Here is a 23,736-nt window from a genome sequence, read left to right as displayed (position 1 = left end):
CAGAAGTCAGTCTATATTTAGTGTACGAGTTAAACAACAACCACATAATTAAGTGTTTCTGTTGTTAATTATCTTTAAAGGCCTGTCAGACATCCACCAAAGGTTATTCGTGACTTATACAACACTCCTCCTTCAGGCTTTGACGTGACTTTACCTCGTGATGGACGTGATTGTGTGATTCTCTTATAGAACGTTAAATTGCTGCGTGATTTATTAAACATTTCATTGTTATATTTAGTGCGGTTATGCGGATAATTTAAAATTCTACAACATTGTCGAATCGCAGAAACAATNAAAGCATAATTCTAATCAAAACATGGATGATATTATTAAGTTTATTAGAAACCCATGAAACAGAATTTTTTTGAATTACTTTAATTAACTCAAAGATTTCTAACTTGTTAATAAGCTTGAGAATTGTAAATATTCATGTTTTCAATTTTTGTAAGATAATTTTATATCTAGATTTATATTACTCTTCATAAATAATATGCAGTTATTTTAATTTATGTATCTTATTTGTAAAGAGAAGTGAACATTTAGCTCTGAGTATGTAATGTAAAAAAGTTCCATAATTCAAAAATAAATTTAAGTTAACACTATACACAAACATATATACTAATCTATCAGTGAACTGTACATTAAATACATATGTACAACACTACTCTATACACTAAATTGTATATACTATACTTATACACAAACTTATACATTATGTAGTAATCTATATACAATTTATACAAATCTACATTAAATTCTGTATACTATATTCAAAAACTATACACATTGATTAATCTACACACTACAATAAACAAAAATCTATACACAACGATGTATAAATGCAAGTCTGCAGAAAATTGACTGGAAATGTAAAAACAAATGTAGTATATTTGAGAAAAACAGTATAAAACGAAGAACTTATTTACATAACATATATTGATAACGAAATAAAACGGGAGTAAAAAAGAAGGCCAAACCTATCATAAATATTACAGAAAATGAGGTTTGAGACAGCCGCGCGGTGAATAAATAGCGCGCGCATCCCTTGGAGATCCTTGAATATAAACACCCCTTAATCAGCAGCGATGATAGTAGACGTATGAAAAAGGAGCACACTCTGAGTTTGTTCCTTTTTATAGATCTGTAAGCTACAGCTCAGGGCCTCAACTACGAGGATACAGTTTAGGGCCTCATGCTTTAAAATTTATTATTTGGTTGTGGAAGAGCCTCTTATATATTATAGCTTGGGGCCACAATGAGTCTAAACCAGGCTCTGAGCGACAATAATGTTTAAATTAAATCAGTTATATAAGCCATACCTTACATTAGGCGATAAACATGCTATTTTCGTGCACGTTTATCATCTAAAGTCATTCTTATCTCTACACTTTTATGTGCATAATATAGAATAATTGTAATTATTCGATATTTAAATTAATAATTCTGATAAAAGCGGACATAAGAACTTGGGATTAAAATGTCAGTATTATAAACTAGGTCTATATATATATATATATATATATATATCTAGAACTCTTCAAATTGATCGGAAGATGTTGAAGGTGTTAAAATGAGTTTAAAAGTTCAGTTATTTTGGATCTAATACAAAATAAAACATTCTTAAAGGTAAGAATTTTAATTAGTTTCATAAAAAAAGATGTGTCGTGCATATAAGTGGACATTTGGAAACAAACGTAGACCTCACATATTCGAAAAATCAGACTCCGCCCCAGAAGATAGACAGCAGGTAGGATGTACTTATATAGCACGAGCGGTCACCAGGCCACACCTGTCGACAAGAGATAGACATACAGGTGACAGCTACAATTCATATCAAGAAAAACGGCGACAACTAAGAAAGAGGGGGGTAAGAATTATATATACTTTTAACAGTTTTCGACACACCCTAGTTTCTAAATAAGCAATTCTTTAATTTTTCCCGTCAGGTTATAAAAGATCTCTCTTATAAAGTGCACAAATTGCTTACAGACCAGGAAATCTCTAAGGAATTCTTAAATTCTTATCGCTCTAATCTCGGTTTTCTAATTGTTAGGAGATTTTTACTGCAGGTGAAAGAAGGATTGTGTGATGACGTGAGAAGGGATTGAATGAGATTTTATTCCTCTTCAGACCTTCTTCAGCTACTTTCAAATAACACTATGGCATTTGTTTGACCATTAAAAAAAGAAATCTTTGTAGCGAATCTCTTACTATAGAAATCAAACAATAATAATAATAATAATACCCTTTTATGACGTTGCTCTAGTTGCATTTATATATATTTGTACGAATAAAGGAAACTATTTTATATTATATATATATATATATATTTACGAACACATTTAAAACAATACATTGTAAATGTGTTTTTAACTTAATTTATTTTATAAAAATTCCTTAAACTTTACGAGAGATAAGAACGGAAAGATTATAATATATACGCTATATTCCACACATACAAACACACACTTGTTCGAATTTCGTGTGTAAAATTTCAATAAAATGAATTTTTAAATGATAATTGCTTTAGGCTAGTGTTTGTAGGGCCTAAGGCTACATTTTCAAAGATAAAGAAATTGTTTGAAAATATAATTAATTGTGTTTTAAAATAAATAGCTTTAAACAAAGGGTAATTTTTCTAGGAATGTTTAATTATATTTCTGTGTTGTATGTGAAATATATTATACGCTCCTCGAATTGTCCTGATTTTAATAAAATAAACTAATTAAAAATACAAATTTTAGGGTTTTTATTACTGAAAGCTTTTAAAAAATATCTAAACTACTATAATTTATACAGTTTATATACATATAAAGCATTGATTTAGCCGTAAAGTTATGATTAAATAACTATTGATATCATAAGGATTTATAAAATAAACATTTATTTTTGTTTAAAAGTTTTTAATTTTTACCTTTATTAAGGTTATTATAAGTTTGTTGAAACAAAAGTATATGAAATTTTAATTTATATAAAGAAGTGAAGTATATAAAAGTTATATTCTTTCCGTTAGACAGTGTCTGAAGGAAATGAATTTCAATTAATAATAATTAAAAGAAATTAAAAGTAATATTAACATTTTCATAAAATTAGCGATAAAGTTTATTTAAAAAAAGAGCATTTTGTATAGACTATGTATAGATCAATGCATAGATACATACATGCTCTCTAGACTATAGACATACTATATAAGTCTGTATAGGATCCTTTGCAAAGTGGGTATTATTGTACAGTATTTGATAATGACAAAATATAGGATCCTAACTTAGTACTAGACTAAGCATCGACGTGCATATATATATAGCCTATATAGCCTATATGGTGTCTGAAGATACTAAAACCACGAGGCCCAGGTTTCATGTAGGCCTATCTAAAACTGCATTAGACCTATACGTATTTTGTAACAAGGTATAAGTGCCTATATAAGCATAGCAATTTATATATAAGGCATATATGATTAATATATATTAAATAGGTTTTTAATTGTTTTTAAAATAAAAAAAGAGTCATATTTATTATATTTTATAGAAAATTTTAAGATTTAATTTAATAATAGCTCTTTAGATGGTCTTTGATACTGATATTGACTTTTTTTTTTTAATCATTTACGAGCCATTTTATTTTGAATTTAATATGTCAGAACCATTATTTATAAATATATTTAATTCATTTTAAGCTTTATTATAAGAATTGAGAAAAAAATAAGAATTAAGAAGAGAATAGGTGATTTTTTGTTGCTTATTGGGTAAGTTAGAAACAATATATTCAATTTTAAAAATAATTTAAAGTTAATTTTGGTGTTAAACGCGTAAATAAAGACGTTTCTTTTATTTTTCTTCATATTTAACATTTAAATATTTTATAGACTACTATACATACTTAAAATATAATAAACATACTTAAACTACTGATCTATTATACAGGAAACCACCACAGTAATAAATCTATTTAATTGAAATTAATATTTATCGAACAAATTACAGAATATTTGTGAATTATTTAATAAAATATTAATAAATACTTTAAAGTAATGATAGTAAATTAAATGACTCAAAAGGGCCCTTAAAACTTAATCTAGGGCTTTTATAGTATATATATAATGTAAAAAATTAAAAAAATTAAAAATAACAGATTTTATCATCAAATAGTAACAAATTATAGAAGCTATATTAGCTTATAATGCGAAGATCGCATGTCATCTTGCATTTTATTAATGAGTGGGCCCTAAATAGTTTCGTGCTGTTTTAATTTAACTTAAGCACGCGATGTAACCACTCATAAAGCATAGTAACAAGAGTTTAATCTTCATATAATACAAGATTATGAATTTATTGACTAAAAAATCAATATTTGCACGATTATCAGGGCGTGAACTTAGTAATTTTTAACGTGAGAGTAGTAACATTAAAATTTAAGGTAGTTTAAGGAGGAGGAACTTAATAATTTTTAAGTTTTTCCCTCCTTTAAACTACCGTAAAATATCTATGAAAGCTATTACTTCTACCTTAAAAATTGCTAAGATGATTAGTAGTAGCATCATTTATAGATTTTTGAGGTAAGAATGGAGGAGAACTTAGTAATTTTTAATATGAGAAATGCAATAACATTTGTAGATTTTGAGATAATTTGTTTTTAAAAATCATGTAAAATAAGTAAACTGCTAATTAAATCGATAATATATTCATTTATATATAATATTTGAGGCATAATAAATCGATTTAAAACATATTCAACTCGAACTAAGTGGAAAACTACCATTAAGCACTATTTATAAATCAGTACGGAATGTGTAGAACAAAATAGATTTATACAAGAGCGAGTATCAAATTACGGAGTGTTTGTGCCATATCATCAAGGATACTTGATAGAAATGGCAAAGAGGCCCCCCATCTAATCTCCAAAACGTGTTTGCCCGAGGTCTATTTCGATAACACGACCCCTTCATTACGCCCATTAAGATAGAATTAAGAGAACGAACTGGTTCCTCTTCTTAGTAAACTAATGAGAACTTTTCTTCGGATGAGAGCATACACGTGCATATACAGCATGCGGAAGTTGACACGTGACGTCATGCAGAATGTCCCCCCCCCGACGTCAGGTTTTCTTATTCTGAAAATCATTTTGTTGTAGAATCGTTAGAAGGGACATTGCGTGCTCATTCGATGTTAAACTCGCAACTAATGGCTCGATACAGGTTCAATGGTCTGCTAAAAAAAAAATAATGCTTTTTTATCTCTCTTAAAACCATTTTAACTCCATCTTATTAATATCTTTTCCTCTATTTTCGTGTTTAATTCTATGTTATTTACGACTACAAATTATACAAGATATAAAATTAGAACTTATTTATATAAATAAATNACAAATTATACAAGATATAAAATTAGAAAAGTGGGATAACATAGAATGCATTATTTATTGATATAGGCGTGTATATATATATTAATTTTTTCCTATAGAAATTTTATAAATAATCATCCATATCATGCAATTAATTGAATTTTAAAGGAAGTTTAAATGCAGTTAGAAAAAAAAAGGAAAATTTTGTGGATTTATCAATTGAATTTCTGATATATAATCGAAAGATAATTAATTGTTATTTTATCCCTTTTATCCTAGTGTTTAATGCTACTTTATGATACTTAAATAAAATTTAGATATTTTTTTAGAATTTATAAACAATTATTTAATTTAATTCAAAGAAAAATATATTAAATATATTAAATTAAAAAAAATACATTATACATTAAATAATTTCAATAGAAATGATGCCATTCTAGTGTTTCGTATTAAAAATACATATTTAAAAATGCTTTTATTAAATTATAAAACTATAAAATCAATTAATTTAAAAAGTATTTTTAAAAAATCTTTATCAAATGGCCAAAATTATTGTTTAAAATTACAAAAATTGAATAAACCACCAACAAGAGCAACATTGAAGTACAATAGATTAATTTTTAGTTAAATACCTTAAAAATCCGCCAGAAATATATTTAAATAAAAATTTTACGATTAATATAGGCCTATTAATTAATATACTGTATATTTTTGGAGGAATTTTAGAAGCGAATTTATGCATAAAACACGAATAAATTCTCTTGTAAACAGTAATAAAACTAGATTAAAGTTAACACTATAGAGAAAATTTAATTAAATTAATGAGTGCAAATTGATTTAGTTAATTCAATACGTGGAAACAAATTAAAATCTAATCTATTTGCACCCGTATATTACTATTAATTAAGAAAAAACTGTATATATTACAGTTTTTCTAAAGCATACAGTATAGTTTAACACATATGCACTACATAAAATTCTAGAATAAATAGTTTGGAAGTAATCAGTGAGCGAGTAACTAATTCCCTGTGTTAATAGGCCGTGTAACTTTATACTAGAGACTTATGCAGTTAACTCAAACGATAAAATGTCAATTGCTTAAAGTCACGTTGTAAAGAAAATTGAACTCATGCACCACTACTTGAGTAGATGAAGGGTGGGAATATCATGAGACGGTCATTTGCATGACCATAAAGAGAGGGAGTATAACTATCATGCCAAGTCGAAACGTGTTCCAGCTTTAAAACCTTATTTTCCTTTAATTTTTCTTGAATATTTAAATGATTTTGTAATTGTAGACGTTTACTTTTTCTCTTAACTATTAACGATAATGTGTTAAACGTTTAGGAAACGTTAGTTCTAGTAGAGTAATGAGAAAAATACTACTAAAATGAGGGATAATTTAGCAAATTTGTTGTTTAATTTGCCTATTTTTTAAGTTAATTTATGAATTTTGTAGTGGTTTATCGTTAATAAAGAGTGCGACGTTTAACAAGTTACGTTTTTCATTAGTTATAAACCACTGCTATTATCGTGTAACGTATTAAAGTTACTTACAGAAGTCTTCGAATGTAAGCTTTAATATTAAAAAAATTGTAATAATTTAATGTTTTGTTTATTAAAAATCATATTTAATTATTTAAATTATGTTCGTATTATTATGTCAAGTAGAAACTTATTGTAATTATAAACAGCACATACCTTTGTAACTAATTTATAAAATTGTGTTAACTTTTAGTAACACACCTCTTCTACTAAACACAGCTTGAGGTATTTCTAACATACTGTATTTTGTAAAAAGTAAAGCAGCCTTTTTAAGTATGTCTAACACATACTTTCTAAAAAAATCACACTAGAAGCTACAATGAAAACGTGCGGTTTTAAGGCTATAAAACAATAAAATTCCTTTAATTATTGTGTAAGTTTATAAAATAATCGAATCATTATCATACTTGGATAATAAAATTTCTTAATATAATAAAAATATCGATAAAGATCTTCATTAAATAATTTAAAAATTAAAAAATAAATGTTTGCTCCTTCTTTTTTTCATATATTGTTAACAGTGTAGCTTGTAATAATTAAGGGGTAAAAAAAAAATTAAACTCTTAGAAAATTTTTGATAATATCTATTTATAGATAGCAATTAAATTATAATTAATCTTTTATTATCTTTAATGATAAGAGTTAAATCCGGCTCAGCTCGAGTTCATATCTAATTATCCAAGTTATCATGTGATTGATACGTGCCAAATTGGCGGGAAATAGTGATAGATTAAATAATTATACACCCTTAGAACTCATAAATTATTAATGAAATTTTGATTAAATTGAAGAAAAATCATAATTTTAGATGATTTTTAAATCGTTTCCTTCGAGATAAAAGAGCGAAAAATTGATAGCTTAGCTACGATTCCATACAGATGTTCCTTGTTAAAAAGCGTGTAAAAAAATTAACTTTTCTTCGGATGAGAGCATACACGTGCATATACAGCATGCGGAAGTTGACACGTGACGTCATGCAGAATGTCCCCCCCGACGTCAGGTTTTCTTATTCTGAAAATCATTTTGTTGTAGAATCGTTAGAAGGGACATTGCGTGCTCATTCGATGTTAAACTCGCAACTAATGGCTCGATACAGGTTCAATGGTCTGCTAAAAAAAAAATAATGCTTTTTTATCTCTCTTAAAACCATTTTAACTCCATCTTATTAATATCTTTTCCTCTATTTTCGTGTTTAATTCTATGTTATTTACGACTACAAATTATACAAGATATAAAATTAGAAAAGTGGGATAACATAGAATGCATTATTTATTGATATAGGCGTGTATATATATATTAATTTTTTCCTATAGAAATTTTATAAATAATCATCCATATCATGCAATTAATTGAATTTTAAAGGAAGTTTAAATGCAGTTAGAAAAAAAAAGGAAAATTTTGTGGATTTATCAATTGAATTTCTGATATATAATCGAAAGATAATTAATTGTTATTTTATCCCTTTTATCCTAGTGTTTAATGCNTGATAAATTGGATTTAATTTACGAAATCGTACTTTGCTCAACAAAATGGATTTTTATTTTTTTTTCTAATGTTTAACAAAAGGATGTCAAAGTGTTAGGAAAACAATGACAACGATTGTTTACTAGAATTTCAATTCATTTCACGTGTTGGTCATTTCGTCGAATTTTGTAATTTTCTTGATTAAAATATTCAATTAATTTATTTTTAATATATTTAATTAAGTTATCACTTTATACATTTTTATCATCTTTATTATCTTTCTTCTATGTAAGCTTTATAATTAAAAATTTACAAAATTACCGATAATTTTTTAAATCAAAAAAATACCCTGAAATTAGGGTTTAAATTCGACAGAGGGTTACTTACCGTTTAGTGGCTTTCACAGGCTAACATCATACAATTATTTTTTAAATAATAAAACTTGATAAATATAAAATATATTATTTTTTATGCACAAGAATAATGGAATGGATAATTTGTAATTAAATGTTTCTAAGATCTTCTGAATGTGAGGCAAGCTCTAAATGGCCCTATTGATCCGCTCTGTGAGAGGGGCCTATTTCGATATACCTAATTAACTAATTTAAAATTTCATATTTTACCAAATCTAATGGAATAAAAAAAATTCCCTTTGTTAGAGCAGCATACTTATTAATTAAAATTCACTTTTTATATTTTAAACTTTGCTAAAATATATCACAAAAATAAAATTTAAGAAAAAAAAACTTAGGCAATGACCTGATAAAGTTTGCAATATCCAATTTTCTAATTTATAAGATAAAGATTACACAATTGTTTCCTGTTATAATTAAAATTTTATCTACAATTTCAATATCCCGAATAAAAATTTCTTAAGGCAATATTTCTGGTTTTCTTTATAAAATTTAATCGATTTTTTAAGTAAATATCCGGGTTGAATTTTAAACAAATACATTTTAAATTCCTTTTTTTCCTTATTGTTTTTCTTAGTTTATAATGATTAAGAATTAAAAAATAATGTTATCATTCATTCTTATAGTTAAGTATTAGTTTACATTTGTTTAAATCATTATTAATTATAGCTTATGATTTCTTTTCTACGTATATAGAAACATTTATTCAGATTAAAGAGAAAAAAAAATTAATTTTTTTTAACTTCGAAGGTAATTCTATAATTAAATTTATAAATATATTTCCTGTATTCCTCTTTCATTAATTAGTATATAAATTATATATTTCTAATTAAATTATACAAAAAATTAAGTATTTCTATGAATTTATATATTATTCATTTTATAACTTTTTAAAGATATTTTCGAAGAATTAAATAATTAAAAAATCTATAATTATTTAAAATTATATTCTTTATTAATTATAAATGAAATAAATTATTATATTTCTAGTTTAATAAACTATAGAAAAATTAAGTAAAGAATTTATTAGGGTATTTTGTTATATTATCGGGGGTGGCCAAGACATTCCGCGTGCATCTGTACAATGGGGCCTCAGGGTAGAGCAGACCCCCCGTTTTTTTGAACAAATGAAATACGTAGAATGTTTCTTTATTAATGATGATAATAATAATAAAAAAAACAGTTTTGAAGATTTTATTTCCTGTTATTAAAGATAATATTAATTTATAGGAGTAGAAACCACTATAGGCTAGGGAAAAACCCCTCTCCTGTACTTTACATGTAAATAAATAAATAAACTATAACGTTACAAATTTATGACGCTCAGTTACGATAGAGCTGAGAAGAAAGAGTTTAAAAAATTAATATATATATTTAAAAAAATTGTATATTAAGCGAATAGAATAAGACACGAAGGCGACAGAACGATGACGACGTGTGATATAAGCTGTAATGATTACCTTTGTCTCCTCCATACGCCTATTTAGCGTTACTAATGGATATATCACACAACATGTAATCGTTGCATAGGACAAGTATTATGAGACTGCACGCTATTTCCTTGTCACGCAAACATCGATCTGTCTAGATGAACATAAATATTAACGGACCCTTTCTATTATTTTTTTCTTGTTAAAAATTACACTCGATTATATATTTGATAAGCGTTATATTAACTTAAATAAGATGTTTTTACTGTAAAGATCTTGCTTACTAATTTATAAAGAAAGTGTCAACTTCGGTTTTATTTTTATTTATTTATTTATATTTATGTAAGTGTGTATGTGTATGTGTGTGTGTATGTGTATATACATATATGTGTATGTATATATATATATATATACACATACATGTGATGTGTAATAATAAAAGTAGCACAGATAAGGTATAAGAAGCAAATAATGAGCGAATGTTTTTATGTATGAAAGAAGACAAAAGCCTTGTGCAAGATAATAGATGAAGCGGCAGACAATAAAAGAGAATCCAGAAATATTTCTTTGAGGTATTAAGCGCAACTACAATAGCCTTCAAACAAGTTCGCTAATTGGCTTTTATCAAACTGTATATCTCTCTTTCTTTATATAAAACTTCAACCCCAAGCTATCACGTATCCTTCAAGAACGAATTCCTATTTTATATTGTTTTATATTTTTATCATTTCAAATATTTATTTCTTAAATAGCATTTATTATTTAACTCGAAGGTGAAATGCTAATTTTTAATAGGGGAATATTTCTCTCTTTCTTAAAAAAAAAAATTTTTTTTTTTGTATATATATAGGTTATATACGTTCTTTTTCCTTCCTTTAAAATAACTAAAGGGTGATGAAGTTTGGCATTGAATCAAAGATAATACACTAATTTTATTGAAGTATTTAATGGTGTAGATATTTGTTTAATTCGTGAATTGTTTTAAGAAGATATTTGGAATGTATTTTTTAAAATATAAAATCTAAATATCTTTATTTATTAATTGAATAAATATTAATTTTAAAAACAGTTTTAATTAATTTATATTTGAGTTTATATCTGTTTTATTTATTTCTTTCCTCAATTTTTTAATTCATTCTTTGAATTATTTTTTTAATTTTTGGATTTATATATTTTTACATTATTTTTTTTTATTTTTCCTATTTAAAATATATTAAATTACCTTTATATTTTTACCAGAAACATGATTTTAATGTTTAAATTTAAACATTAATAAAATGTTGGAACATGTAACCTATCACTGAGTATATCTAGGTTAATTACATTTTTTAAAATGATGGAAAAAAAAAATCAAATTTTAATTTCTCGAACTTAATTTCAAATTTTATTGCATTAAATCTAAATTAAGTTACCTTTATTTGAGGCTAATTTAATAAATTTTTTTATTCTTTTCATTTTTTTAACCTGTTTTATTAAGTTCAATCCTCGCAGTAAGTTTATTACCAACTCACGGAATTTAGACGCATAATTCTTATAATTTGAACCGTAATTAAATTTAAATGTTATCTTATATACATAATTAAGAAAAGGAATTAACATTATCCTTATGTACTTTAGATATTTACGTTAATTTATATAAGGAAATGATATTAAACTTAGGGTATTGAACAGCACATTATCTATCAATGATAAGTTCACTTTTAAGCGATTTAATACAGAAAGGTTTAAGTTTTTGTGAAAAATTCAAAAACCTCGATCTTGAAATAGAGATAAAAATATATTAAATGAAATAAAAAATAAATAAAATATGGTTCGATTATCAAAGAGATATCACGGCTGAATGGCTAAGATTATTTTTGCGTGTTTAAGGATATAAATCCTTAATTTTCATGATTTGAATAGTAATTGAATTTAAATATTATCTTATGTAGATAATCAAGAAAAATAAAGTTTATCCGTATTAGATTTTTACTTTATATAACATAAAGGTAATTTCCTTACCAATGCGAAATGCTTCCATTTTGATATGGTTTACTTTTAAGTGATTCAGCGCAACGTTTTTTAAAATTGAATTTTTCATAAAAATTCAAAAACCTTGACCTTAAAAGGCATTAAAAAAATGAAATAAATTAATAAAGAAAATGGTTCGATCATCAAGGATAATCTTATCGGGTTTGTTGGAATCTTTGGAGCGTATCAAAAGTACCTTGTCTGTTGACATCAAGAACAAGATGAAAAGCGTTCAAGCGAATATGACATGTTTAGAGAATTAACTGTGCAAGATTTAGCTAGCTCAATAACTAGACAAATTGTCTAGATAAGTTAAAACGTTTTATTTGATGCATGACAAAAAAAAAAAGAAAAACGATTAAATTGAAAAACTCATTTCTTCTTCTCCTCCTCCTCCTCCTCTTCTAGGAATTGGGCTATTTAATTTAGCTCTAGGATAATAATTATTTATTCAATCTTGATAATATTTTTATACTTGATAAAACTGCATCGACTATAATATTTAACATATTTTTTAACGTTGTTTTTTGAGTTTTATGAGTTTAATGTATATATATAAATCTCACACACTTTTAAAGTGTGTGAGATTTTTCTAATGAAATGCCTTATTTTTTAAAAATATTTTAAGCAGAAATTTTTAGGAAAAAATCAAATTAAAAGAAAAAAATTTTAATTTTAATTTATACCAGGTGTACTAGGACTTTACTCTCTCTATTAAGTGTAACACCTGAGATTCGCTGAGAGAAAATTCTTTATTTTAGTTAACAAACGCTTTCAACCTATGGTAATAACCTTAATATAAGAATTTTCTCTCAATGAACCTCAGCTATTGTAATAGTATTTTAAAAATTTTAATAAAAATATTCTGAAATTGCATGTTAAAATATAAAAAATAAAATTTAAATTTTCAGTAAAAGTTTTTAGAATACTTTTAAAAATGATATTTTAAATTTTTAAACAAATTTAATATAAATTTTCTTTTTTATTTTAATAAGAAATTAAATAAGAAGATCTCAGTTTATTTACAGATTTAAATGAGAATTTCATGAAGTTAAATTAAAAATAAGAGTTGAAGAAGTGCGGTTGGTGTATAAAGAAGATATCAAGTAGTGACAGAATCTCCACAGACTATTTTAAGACAAGCGATAAATTTCAACTTGAAGTTTACTATTTGGTAAGAAGGAACATAAATTAATCTACTCAACATCTCGATAAAAATTCAATTTTGGATATAAAATTAGAACTTATTTATATAAATAAATAAATCACTGGATACATTTTGTATTTATTTATTTAATAAATAAATAGAGATAAAATTTAAAATCAAAACAATGATATTTATTGCTTTTTTTTTAGAGAGAAAATTAATGAAATTCTAAGAAGTAATTAATATTTTCTGGACATTTCCTATGAACAATTTGTTTAATATTTACTAATGCTTGAGGCTTTATATGTCAAATTGAAGGTAAATAAATGTTTCGATAGGTTTTAGACATTCCGACGAGTTTTTCCTGATAGAATAACATTGATGAAATGATTAATGATGTATTTATTCTATAGAAGAAATTCATTATTTTACAATTAGATGCTTTTTTTATATAAATAATTGTATTTAATTTAAAAATTAACTTAATATCAAAATGGTTCGTGCTTTATTTATTTAATTATTCCTTTTATTTATATGTTAATTAATGATTCAGAACTTGTTAGAACAAAGAAAGAAAGGTGCTGAATTTAAAATTCCTTTTTGTTTATACTAAAAGAATGAGGCTATCTATCAATAAAAATTAAAGTTAAATGAGAATCTTTAGATAAATTTTAATTAAATATTTGGCTTAATAAAGTCTAAAACTCTATGGAAAGAATGGACAGAAATTAAAATTCCTGTGCGTTTATTTCTTAAAAAAAAAGAAAGAAAGAGACTATCCATCAAGTAGAATTAAAATAAAATAAAGTTGAATGCAAATTTTTAAATAAGCTTGCTATCTAAGCAAATATTTAATTTTTTTTTACAATAAAAAATTCACTTTAAATTACACTCACAACTCCATACATTCATTACAACTCAGTCCATAGATGTGTGTAGAAATCAAAATTCCTGTTCACTTACACTTGAACATTGTGAGTTTTTATTTTAAAAAAATTAAACTAAAGTTTGAATGCGAATTTTACATAAGTTTACTACTATTTGAGCAAACATTTAACTTTATATAATAAAAAAAACACCTTAAATTAGCCTACTTAGCCTATATTTAGCTTACTATAATTATCCTATTTATAATATACAAATATATATAATTTAATATAGTTTAAATATAATATGAAGTGTTAAATATACTAGAATATAGAAAGAAACTATTGTTTGCCAAAAGAATAAATTTAATTCCACTAGAGCAGCGAATATATTCTAACAACTCATTACTATTGGAAGAAAAGTATTGAAGCGTTTAGTCCAATAGTCTCAATGGTTATAATTTTAGTAACAAAATTGAAAATGATGCTCAGAATGTAACAATTTTAACGTTATTGATAGAAAGGTTTCGATGTACTTTCCATCAACAACGTGTAATTGGATATTTGGATAGGGATTAGTACAATTTTTATCGCAGTTTAGCGAATTAAAACATAAATTTACACTAAAAAATGAGCTAAATATTTGTCTTTTAAGGTTAATTTATTAAAATTAAAAGCATTGTTTGAAAAGGAAACTTTTTTTGTTGTTGTTTTAATTTTTTTTTTCTTTGTAAATTAAAGAAGGATCAAGTGGGAGTTTCGAACGTCAAAATAATGATTGACCACAAGGTTAATGATGTACTGCATCATTCTACTTAAGAATCTATTCGATATAAATCTTAGAAAAATCTATATTGTACTTTAAAAGAGTCGAAACCTGTTAGTGGTAAGGTAGTAATTTACCTTTAGAGTACAAAGTAAATACAGGTTAATCGTGGGGTGGATTCGGTGACGCAGTTTTCTTGGAAAGAAAGATTTCAAAATTAAATATAAAATAAAGAAATCTTTGAAGCTGTTTCATCGAAAGTTGATTCCTTTGATTAAATTTTTAAATATTTAATAATATATATTTTATCATTTAGATACACAGGATCTTTACTGCTTTTTTTTTTTCAGAATCATTCCTTATCAAGGTGATACAATCAGGATTACTTGGGTGATTATCATCTGTTTCACCCTCCATTTTTACTTTAAATCTCTTTTAATTCTACAAAATCTTATTTAAAATACAGTTATAAGGTGTTGAAAGTGGCAAAATATTAGTTATATTACATAAAACCAATTATTATTCGGGAAATGCGGACTCAAAAGCCAATTTATATGTATTTTTTTTGCAAATAATTCCTGATTTATGAGTCATTTGAAGCACTTACGTAGTTAATTTGCATCAGGATGCCTAAATTTCAGATATTTTTAATGATTTTGCTAATCTTCTTGAGTGAATTTCAGATATTTTTAAACAATTTAGTCGTTTAAAATTTCTTTAATTTATATAAAAAGATCACTAAAAATATCTGAATTTTAGGCATTCTGATAGAGATTAATTTTTCACCATCCGAGACACATTGTTAGATGAGAAAAATTAAATTACAATTAATCCTTCTTTAATTTAATTTTATTTTATTTTACAACTTCTATATTCAATAGGTAGATTATTTTTTGCACGTGATTCCTTTTGATGTATTACATTTATGTCAAATTCATATAAAAATCATCCTACAAATCTTTTGATGTAAACAAGGTAATTTTAATGTCATTTCGGTGATATATTATAGCCACAAAGTGTATAATAATAAATAAAAAAAAACAGGTTACGTGCATATCTTCTGTTAAATGCAGAACCAGTTATAAGGTGTTGCCTATTGGAAAAAATCACTTAAGAACGTTAATGGAAGCGTTTAAAAAATTCTATATATTTAAGTCATAAATGTACTACATTTAATAACAGGTTATATAAAATGTCAAAGTTTTTCTCACCCCCTTCCACCCATTTGCAACCCTTTCTAAAGAAAGACCTAAATTTCAAATTCTTGCGAAAATTATTAAAAAATTTAAAAAAAATCCTATAAATAATAACATTAAAGAGCATATTTTTATATAAATTGCATTAAAATGGCTGTTAAAATACGAATTTTATCAACAGATTTAATCTTCAAATTCTTGCGAAAATTATTAAAAAATTTAAAAAAAATCCTATAAATAATAACATTAAAGAGCATATTTTTATATAAATTGCATTAAAATGGCTGTTAAAATACGAATTTTATCAACAGATTTAATCTTAATTGTCTACAATTTAAAATGCCTCAGGAGTTGGAAAAATTAAATTATTCTTTGTAAATGTCCTTGATATGTTATAAAATGTGTTTTAATTTATATTTATATGTATAAAAATCATTTATTAAAGTAAATACATCATCGATCTGAGCCAAGAAACATCAGGGCCATTGTTGACGTCAGATAATCTTCACAAATAGGTCAGGCCTTGCTCTTAGAAGATTAATCACACCATTCGTCAATTTGGCGGTTTAAATGAATTATGTTGATTGTTATTAATGGATCGTTATGTCGAATAGAAGGTATTAAAAGGCTTGACCGACTACGTTTGTTTGTATGCCTTTGACTAAACCACTTTGTAAATGGGAAATAGGTCAGTAGCTTGTGAAATTAGTGAAAGAAAATTATCCAACATCCTTTGTTATTATCTATAATGTTTAATTGAGAAAAATAAATAAATTCTAGAACATAATGCTACTATATTAAAATTCAAATACTATAAAAGTTATATTTTAAGGGGTGAATAAAATTTATATGATGATGTATCGCTGGAGGCGATCATGTAATGAGCGCAAATTGAAGAATTTTAAGATTTAATATGGGCCCATAGGCTATAAGCAAATTTAGTTGAGAAATTTAGGCCATTGTCTATCAAAATTTTGATTTAGTATTTTTAATTTTTAAATTAGGTCTATTAAATATATATATTTAATTATTTTTTTAAAGATATAGAATTGGATTTAGTATAGGATTCTATCATTCTTTAACTGATATTTATTTAAAAAAAAAAAAAATGGAAAAAAATTCAATTGAAATTGTGTGTTTCGAACGTGATATATATACTTTTTTTCCTTTACTAAGTTAGTTCAATTATCAAGTGTTTTTATGTGTTATTTTTATTTTTCTTAAGCACGATCTCTAGCAATGCCTAGAGCATCAGCCTCCTTGCTTGTCATCACAACACTACCTATTTATTAGTTACGGGATCCTGAAAATAGCCAATATACCTGCCCAAACAGGTAAAGTGAGCTTTTTTTTTATTGTTATTTTTTTTTATCAATCGTTCACTTCCCTCTTTGAAAGACTTGCCTAAGGTGCGACATCAACCCTAATTCAGGCAAATTATATACACAATTGAAGTTACATGCTCTTTCGCCATTTATGTATTCAAAAGTAACTCATCGATATAGCAAGAGTAAGGCCTCATACGCCTATAACTCACATTATTGTAAGTTACAGGAGTGTGAAGTCTTTGAAGAATGAAATATTAATATCGAACAATTTTAGTTATTTATTTATAATTAATACTTTGGCATTGAATTTAGTAAATATATAATTTGGCATCGATACAAAATAGATATTGATTATTATTATTTTAATTAGAAGTTAATCTATCTAATTGATTTTCTTTTTTATTATTGTTAATTCTTAGAGCGTATTATGTAAATTACATTCTAAGATTTACTTTCAGATATAAAATAATTAGAAAAATTAAGTAAAGAAGTATATAAACCCCCTATTTAATAATAAGACATAAAATTATTTTAAAAATTTTAATAAAAATGAAAAATTTAAGTCTAAGGTGCAACTTAAAGGAGGAAGTTTGTAAGATATCTTTCGAATTTATCTAAATACTTAGAGAATTTATATATTTTTAAATCAATTTATCAGTTCTTTGGCCTTACTAAAGGCTAAAAAATTGGTAAATTAATTAAAAAATACAATTAAATAAGTGTTTAAAAGAGGGTATATTAACCTTCGTATACAGAATATTTATATTTAATTTAACGACTTTAACCTATTAATAGAGCATTAAAATGAAGAGTTTTGATGCACAATATTTAAGGTGTTTTTTATATGAAATTTCTTCAAAAGTATTTTAAAAATTGGAGAAATTTGTCTGATGATAATTCGAAACTAAATGAGGATATTCGTCTCGAAAGGGTTGAACATTTAAATTTAATTGTTACAAAATGAATGGATATAAAATTTAATTCTATTTTTAGTTTATTAACAATTGATAGTAATTATTTACTTTTACTATAAGATAAATAAATACTTGATAAAAGTAGAAATGTAAATATTAAACTTTGGAGAAGCGTGATTAATGACATTTCTTCTTAATTTTAAGTCAATAAATGTATTCTAAAATTAATTTAACAGTTTGAAAAAGATAAAATGTTAATAAAAATAAATAAATCTTTTAAAATTTTATATAAACATTTAAAATTTTAACGTTTAAAATTAAATTTTTAGATTATAACATTGACGATTAATATATAAACTTGATTAAATTTTCTTTAAGAAGTGTGTTTTAGGATTAAATTTTATTTAAAAAATGTAAAGAATTTAAGTTAAAAATAATTTTTTAAATGGATTTTTCGCATTTCGCAGTATTTTTTTTTTTGTGGGCTAAAAATGGGAGGAATACCTTTAGAAAATATAGGCGTTGAGAAGATTAGGATACTTGTCAAGCTAATTGAGATACATTTAATCGAGTTAAGTCATAATTAATGTAAATAAATTATGAAAATAAAGTGAAATAATCACGTAAATATAGAGCATTTATAATTTAGAATTCTGATATCTTATTAAGAACCATTTACGAACGTGAAATTAAATGTATAATTAAATAATGTTTCTTTTTTTTCTTCTTTTTTTAAATCAGTAAAACACATATTAAGATAAGATTCAGAATAATTAAAGATTTAATTAACTTAATATAAACATATAGTCACTTAATATGTAAAAAAATTCGAAAAAATCTATGATGTATCTTTAGATAATAACTAACAAGGGTAATGGAATCCATTTGTAAATGAGTTATGTATCACGTTAAGGGATCTTTCGACCTTAGAAGGGTCATCCGCGTGTCAAAAACGTTTAGGATACGAAAATATTTTTCATTTTCTTATTTTTTATTCTTTTAACAAGGTTCTTCCTCTATTACAGGTAGGTAATTCGCCGTTACTTACGTGTGATACTCGGAAGTTATGTGTGTGTATAACTGTACCGGAAAGGGCCTTTCACTTAAAATATGAGGATTAAAAAATGAAGTGGAAGAGCCTCTACTCGATTCTTTATCTACAAAGATTCAGATGCCAAAGATAATTTAGGAAATATATATAATAATAACATAATTGGAAAGAGCAATTCTCGAAAGTTACTTTACTCTTCAGATGTTTATTAAGAAGTATTCTAGTCACGATATAGTCTAATGCCAACAATAATGATAATTTATTACACAAAGCAAGCTTCCTACGTGAAAAGAAAAATTTGTGTCTTATCAGCAAAGAAGGTAATTTCCCAGTAGTGTATAATTTGAAAATACTTTGCAACAAACGGATGAACCACACCCCGAGGTAAAAATATGAACATTTTTATATGTAAATAATGTTTTCGAGTTAATGTTTAAGTTATTAAATGAGTAAATAACCTAGTTTTTCTACACCACTACTACCCATTTTTAATGGGTATTTTACGAGAATCGATAGAAAGTTATGGTTATAAACTTATGCCCTCGCGTTGGAGAATGCGAATTATACATTTTTAGCTCCGAAAATGCGTAAATTTTCGTATAGTTTTACATAAAATATTATTGGACCCTTTTCAAAATCAAATTACCTACTCAATTACTAGAGAACGGGGGGTTTAAATCCTGTATTTTATATTGGATTGTACTATTAATTACGTTATCATACGGAAACATTTTTATATTCAGAAGGCGAGTATGTCGTTATCGAGGCGACATTTTATATTCATTGCCTCATTTTTAGACTTACGAGCCCTCATCGTATCTAAAGACCACCTGAAGAGTAATAGATTTTCGGGTGGAACTTAATCGCCTTCCGTTCGGATAAATCTAGGTTATTTATATAAATAGACGGGAGTTTTACATTTTAGAAAAGTAAAGAAAATATGGGGTTCATAAATCTAGCAGTACACTTAAGAAATATAGGAAAAATGAAGATTTACCTGAAGTCCCATATGGGAATATTCTATGATGTCTTGCTAGTAACCAAGGATAGAGAGAATAAGTATCTCTACCAAGTAAATAAGGGCCTACTGGTTGTAGTTGAGGAGTGCACGGATCGTAATGAATAAAGTCACTAGGGAATTGACTGGAATCTAAACGTGCTGGATAGGATCCTGATCCAGAACGAGCACCGGTATTCTCGGGATTCACATAAACTCCCGTCCTATCTTCGAAAGGTCTCTGTGAGTGAGCCGGAGGAGGTGTAGTGGGTCTATCAGTTTGATTCGATTCTTCGTTAATGTCTTTACCCATTAAAGATTCGATAGAAAATCTTAATTTTGTCCTGGGAGGTACTGGTGTTAAAGATATTGGAGCAAGTGGCATCATGCTTCACATCGATATTATAATTGGGCAAACGATGGCATTACATACACATGGAGAAAACAGGGCGGCCATACGCTTTAACGCGAACGACTCGACTGACCTAACTACTACGCTACTTTCCACCATTGCACTTCTTCTTGACGTATTACTATCGGATCATCTCATTGGACGGTCGACTACTGTGGTAATTGAATCGTGATACACAATTGGTTTAAAGTATTGTATTTTGTTAGCGACATCTTTCGATCTTTTCGTGTAACTTAATGAAGAGTTTTTAGAAAAGGAAATTCTTATTTTGTTTACTAAAAGTTTAAATAAAATTTAATAATTAAATTTAGGTAAGTTTTTGTTTTATTTAAAATTATTATCCGCTTAAAGATATTTTTTATAATTAAAAAAAATTCTTTTAAAATTTCAAAAGATGGAAAATTCTTCCTTCTTCTGAGAAATAATTAAAATTTTATTTATTTTAAATACACTTCTGTATTAAAATAAATCATTTATAGAATTATTTTCACGCTTTGATGTCTTCTATGGTACAGTACATTGCTGATTACTATCAATTACTACAAGTTGAAGACTTTTTTTTTAATTTAAAGACAAATTTGTTATAAATAAATTTCTTTGATGTTATAAATTAGTATAAATATTAATTTCCATTAAATAATGTGTATATTGGTTATTCGTATATAAAAATAAAACGGGAACTATCGAGACTAATGCTCTGGCCATAGGTTAAATGGTATTATTCATAGTTGACATTCGAAATAATTTATGAGGTATTAAATCATCATAACTGCTTACTGCATTCATGGTAAAAACATAATTGACCGCAACTGAGGCCATCTGTGCTTTAACTGCTGAACATAATCCATGCATATCTTTAACTATATTAAATTCCTCATTGTTTTAACTAGTGACTAATTAATCTTAGATTGCTAAATTATTAAGCCACTTAGGGAATTCTTTTTAAATTTGAAAATTATTAAATTTTAAATAAAAATAATGTTTTAAACTAATTTATAAAAATAAGTAGTTTCCATTAATAATTTTTCCTCTTAAAAATTTATAGTTATGACATTTAGGAACATAAATGTTTAATTTGTCTTTGCTTATTTAACAGCCTTAAGATATCATTAGATATATCATAGATTTAGTATGAGTATTAGTATATCATACATTGGTTTAATACATCACGAGATTCAATTATAGCAGGCTGAAGATATCATTGAACGTATTATAGGCCTGTATAAAATTAAGATATCATTGGATGAAAGTATCAAATATAGAATCAAGATATCTTTAGATTTAAATAGTGTACTTAGATTCAAAATATAATACTTGAATTTAAGTACGATATTTGAATCTAATGATTGACAGTATTATTTGATATAACTATTATGCATTGATTGATTTAATGCATTACTAGATTGAAGTATCAACTTAGACTGAAGTTATTAGATGAAAGTGTCCTATATAGAATTAAGAATTCGTTAAATTCTAGTATCTTACATCGTATATAGACTTAACCTGTCATTAAATGTTAAGCAACGTCGACTTAGGATATCATGATAAAGTATTATATTATCCTAGAGTATGCTATCATAATATACTGTTTTACAGTTTTAAAGTTAATAATATCTTGTTTCTATTTAAAAAATTAAGTACGAAAACCGTAAAATAATTTTATTTACAACTTTTTTTATAAATTATTATTAGGGATTAGAGCCTACTCAAAGGTTTAGGCTGAAGAAAGGAAGAGAGTGAATGGATGAGGAGGAGGATAAGAAGGAGTAGTTAGGAATAGAACTGAGAAATCAGAAGGTACGAAACTATACCTGCACATAATTCTAAAACTAAACGAATAAAAACCTTAATAAATTTTAGAAAAATTAGCCCATTATCAAGAAAATAATGTATTTAATATAAAAATTAAAAAAAATATATAGGCCTATATATTCTTAATACAGTACTTCCTTCTGTAAAACCAGTTTTAAAGTAGTATTAAATCCATCAAAATTAAATATAGACCTATGCAATTAATTTATATATATATATATTAAATTTTAAAAAGTATTGTATAACAGTTTAAGAGAATAATTAGAAGCCATAAAAATTTTCTTATCATTTTTACAGGAGTCATTAAAATTTTATTTCGCATTTGAATATAATTAACCTGAATATTTTATAATTATGATGATTAATACATGTAAACTCCTGTAGATTTAAAACGATTTAAAACAGATATAAGTGAATATTTTATATTAATATATGTAAAAACTTTTAAATTTTATATTTTATAATGAATTTTATATCTTTAATTTTCATTTTATTCTAAAAAAAGTAAATAAATAAAGCTATATAATATTGAAAATGATGCTGATTTTATTTATTTATTTTAACAATTAATGGAAAAAAATGGAAAAACAGACAGAAAGATTTTTAAATTAATTTTTTTTTGAGAAATTAAAAAATTAATTTAATTAAATTTTTGGATTTTTTTGAAATCCTTTAATTAATTAATCTGTAATTTAATTATCTGAAATTAATTTAAATTAATTTTCAGACCTAAAGTTAATTAAAATTAATGCTTTTTTGATTGATTAGCTTTTATTTTTAAGTAAAAAAAATTATTTTTAAATTTTATTTTTTAGATTCTAAAATTTTAGGAATGATATAAATATAATTTAAACTTTTAAGATTAATTTATAATATTTTTAATAAAATTTTTAAAATGAAATTTAGATGAATTTATACGTAACTTTATAAATAATTTGTAAGATGTTTTAATATTTTTTTCTTTAGGATGAAATATTTTATGCATTTTTATAAAAAATAAAATATTTCTTTAAATTTTCATAAAAGTCATTTTTAGGAGAAAACA

The 23,736-nt window shown here is 25.3% G+C and overlaps 1 protein-coding gene and 1 long non-coding RNA gene across 6 annotated transcripts in view; one reads left to right on the top strand and one right to left on the bottom strand.

Annotated features, from left to right (window-relative positions):
* LOC111641028 (homeotic protein empty spiracles-like) overlaps positions 1 to 21,016 on the bottom strand; it is a 29,901-nt gene extending 8,885 nt beyond the window's left edge. The window contains exon 1 of the mRNA XM_023387132.1: positions 20,468 to 21,016. Within this exon, the coding sequence (XP_023242900.1) occupies positions 20,468 to 20,855 (388 nt within the window). The 5' untranslated portion in view covers positions 20,856 to 21,016. The remainder of the gene's footprint in view (positions 1 to 20,467) is intronic.
* LOC111641029 overlaps positions 1 to 23,736 on the top strand; it is a 51,609-nt gene that overhangs the window by 2,941 nt on the left and 24,932 nt on the right. For 2 of the 5 annotated variants that reach the window (XR_002759348.1, XR_002759345.1), the window contains exons 3-7: positions 3,677 to 3,745; positions 13,231 to 13,376; positions 13,559 to 13,667; positions 19,445 to 19,854; positions 22,572 to 22,676. This is a non-coding gene — a long non-coding RNA (uncharacterized LOC111641029). Of the gene's footprint in view, positions 1 to 3,676; positions 3,746 to 13,230; positions 13,377 to 13,558; positions 13,668 to 17,402; positions 17,512 to 19,444; positions 19,855 to 22,571; positions 22,677 to 23,736 lie in introns of all 5 variants that reach the window. The other 3 variants (XR_002759346.1, XR_002759349.1, XR_002759347.1) reach the window with 3 other exon arrangements.

The sequence above is a fragment of the Centruroides sculpturatus genome, unplaced genomic scaffold (genome assembly GCF_000671375.1).
Source record: "Centruroides sculpturatus isolate CEXI.00-Female unplaced genomic scaffold, Cexi_2.0 scaffold1245, whole genome shotgun sequence".
NCBI classification, from domain to species: Eukaryota; Metazoa; Arthropoda; class Arachnida; order Scorpiones; family Buthidae; genus Centruroides; species Centruroides sculpturatus.
Note: the sequence above shows the minus strand (reverse complement) of the source record. Positions and strands in the feature narration are given on the sequence as shown.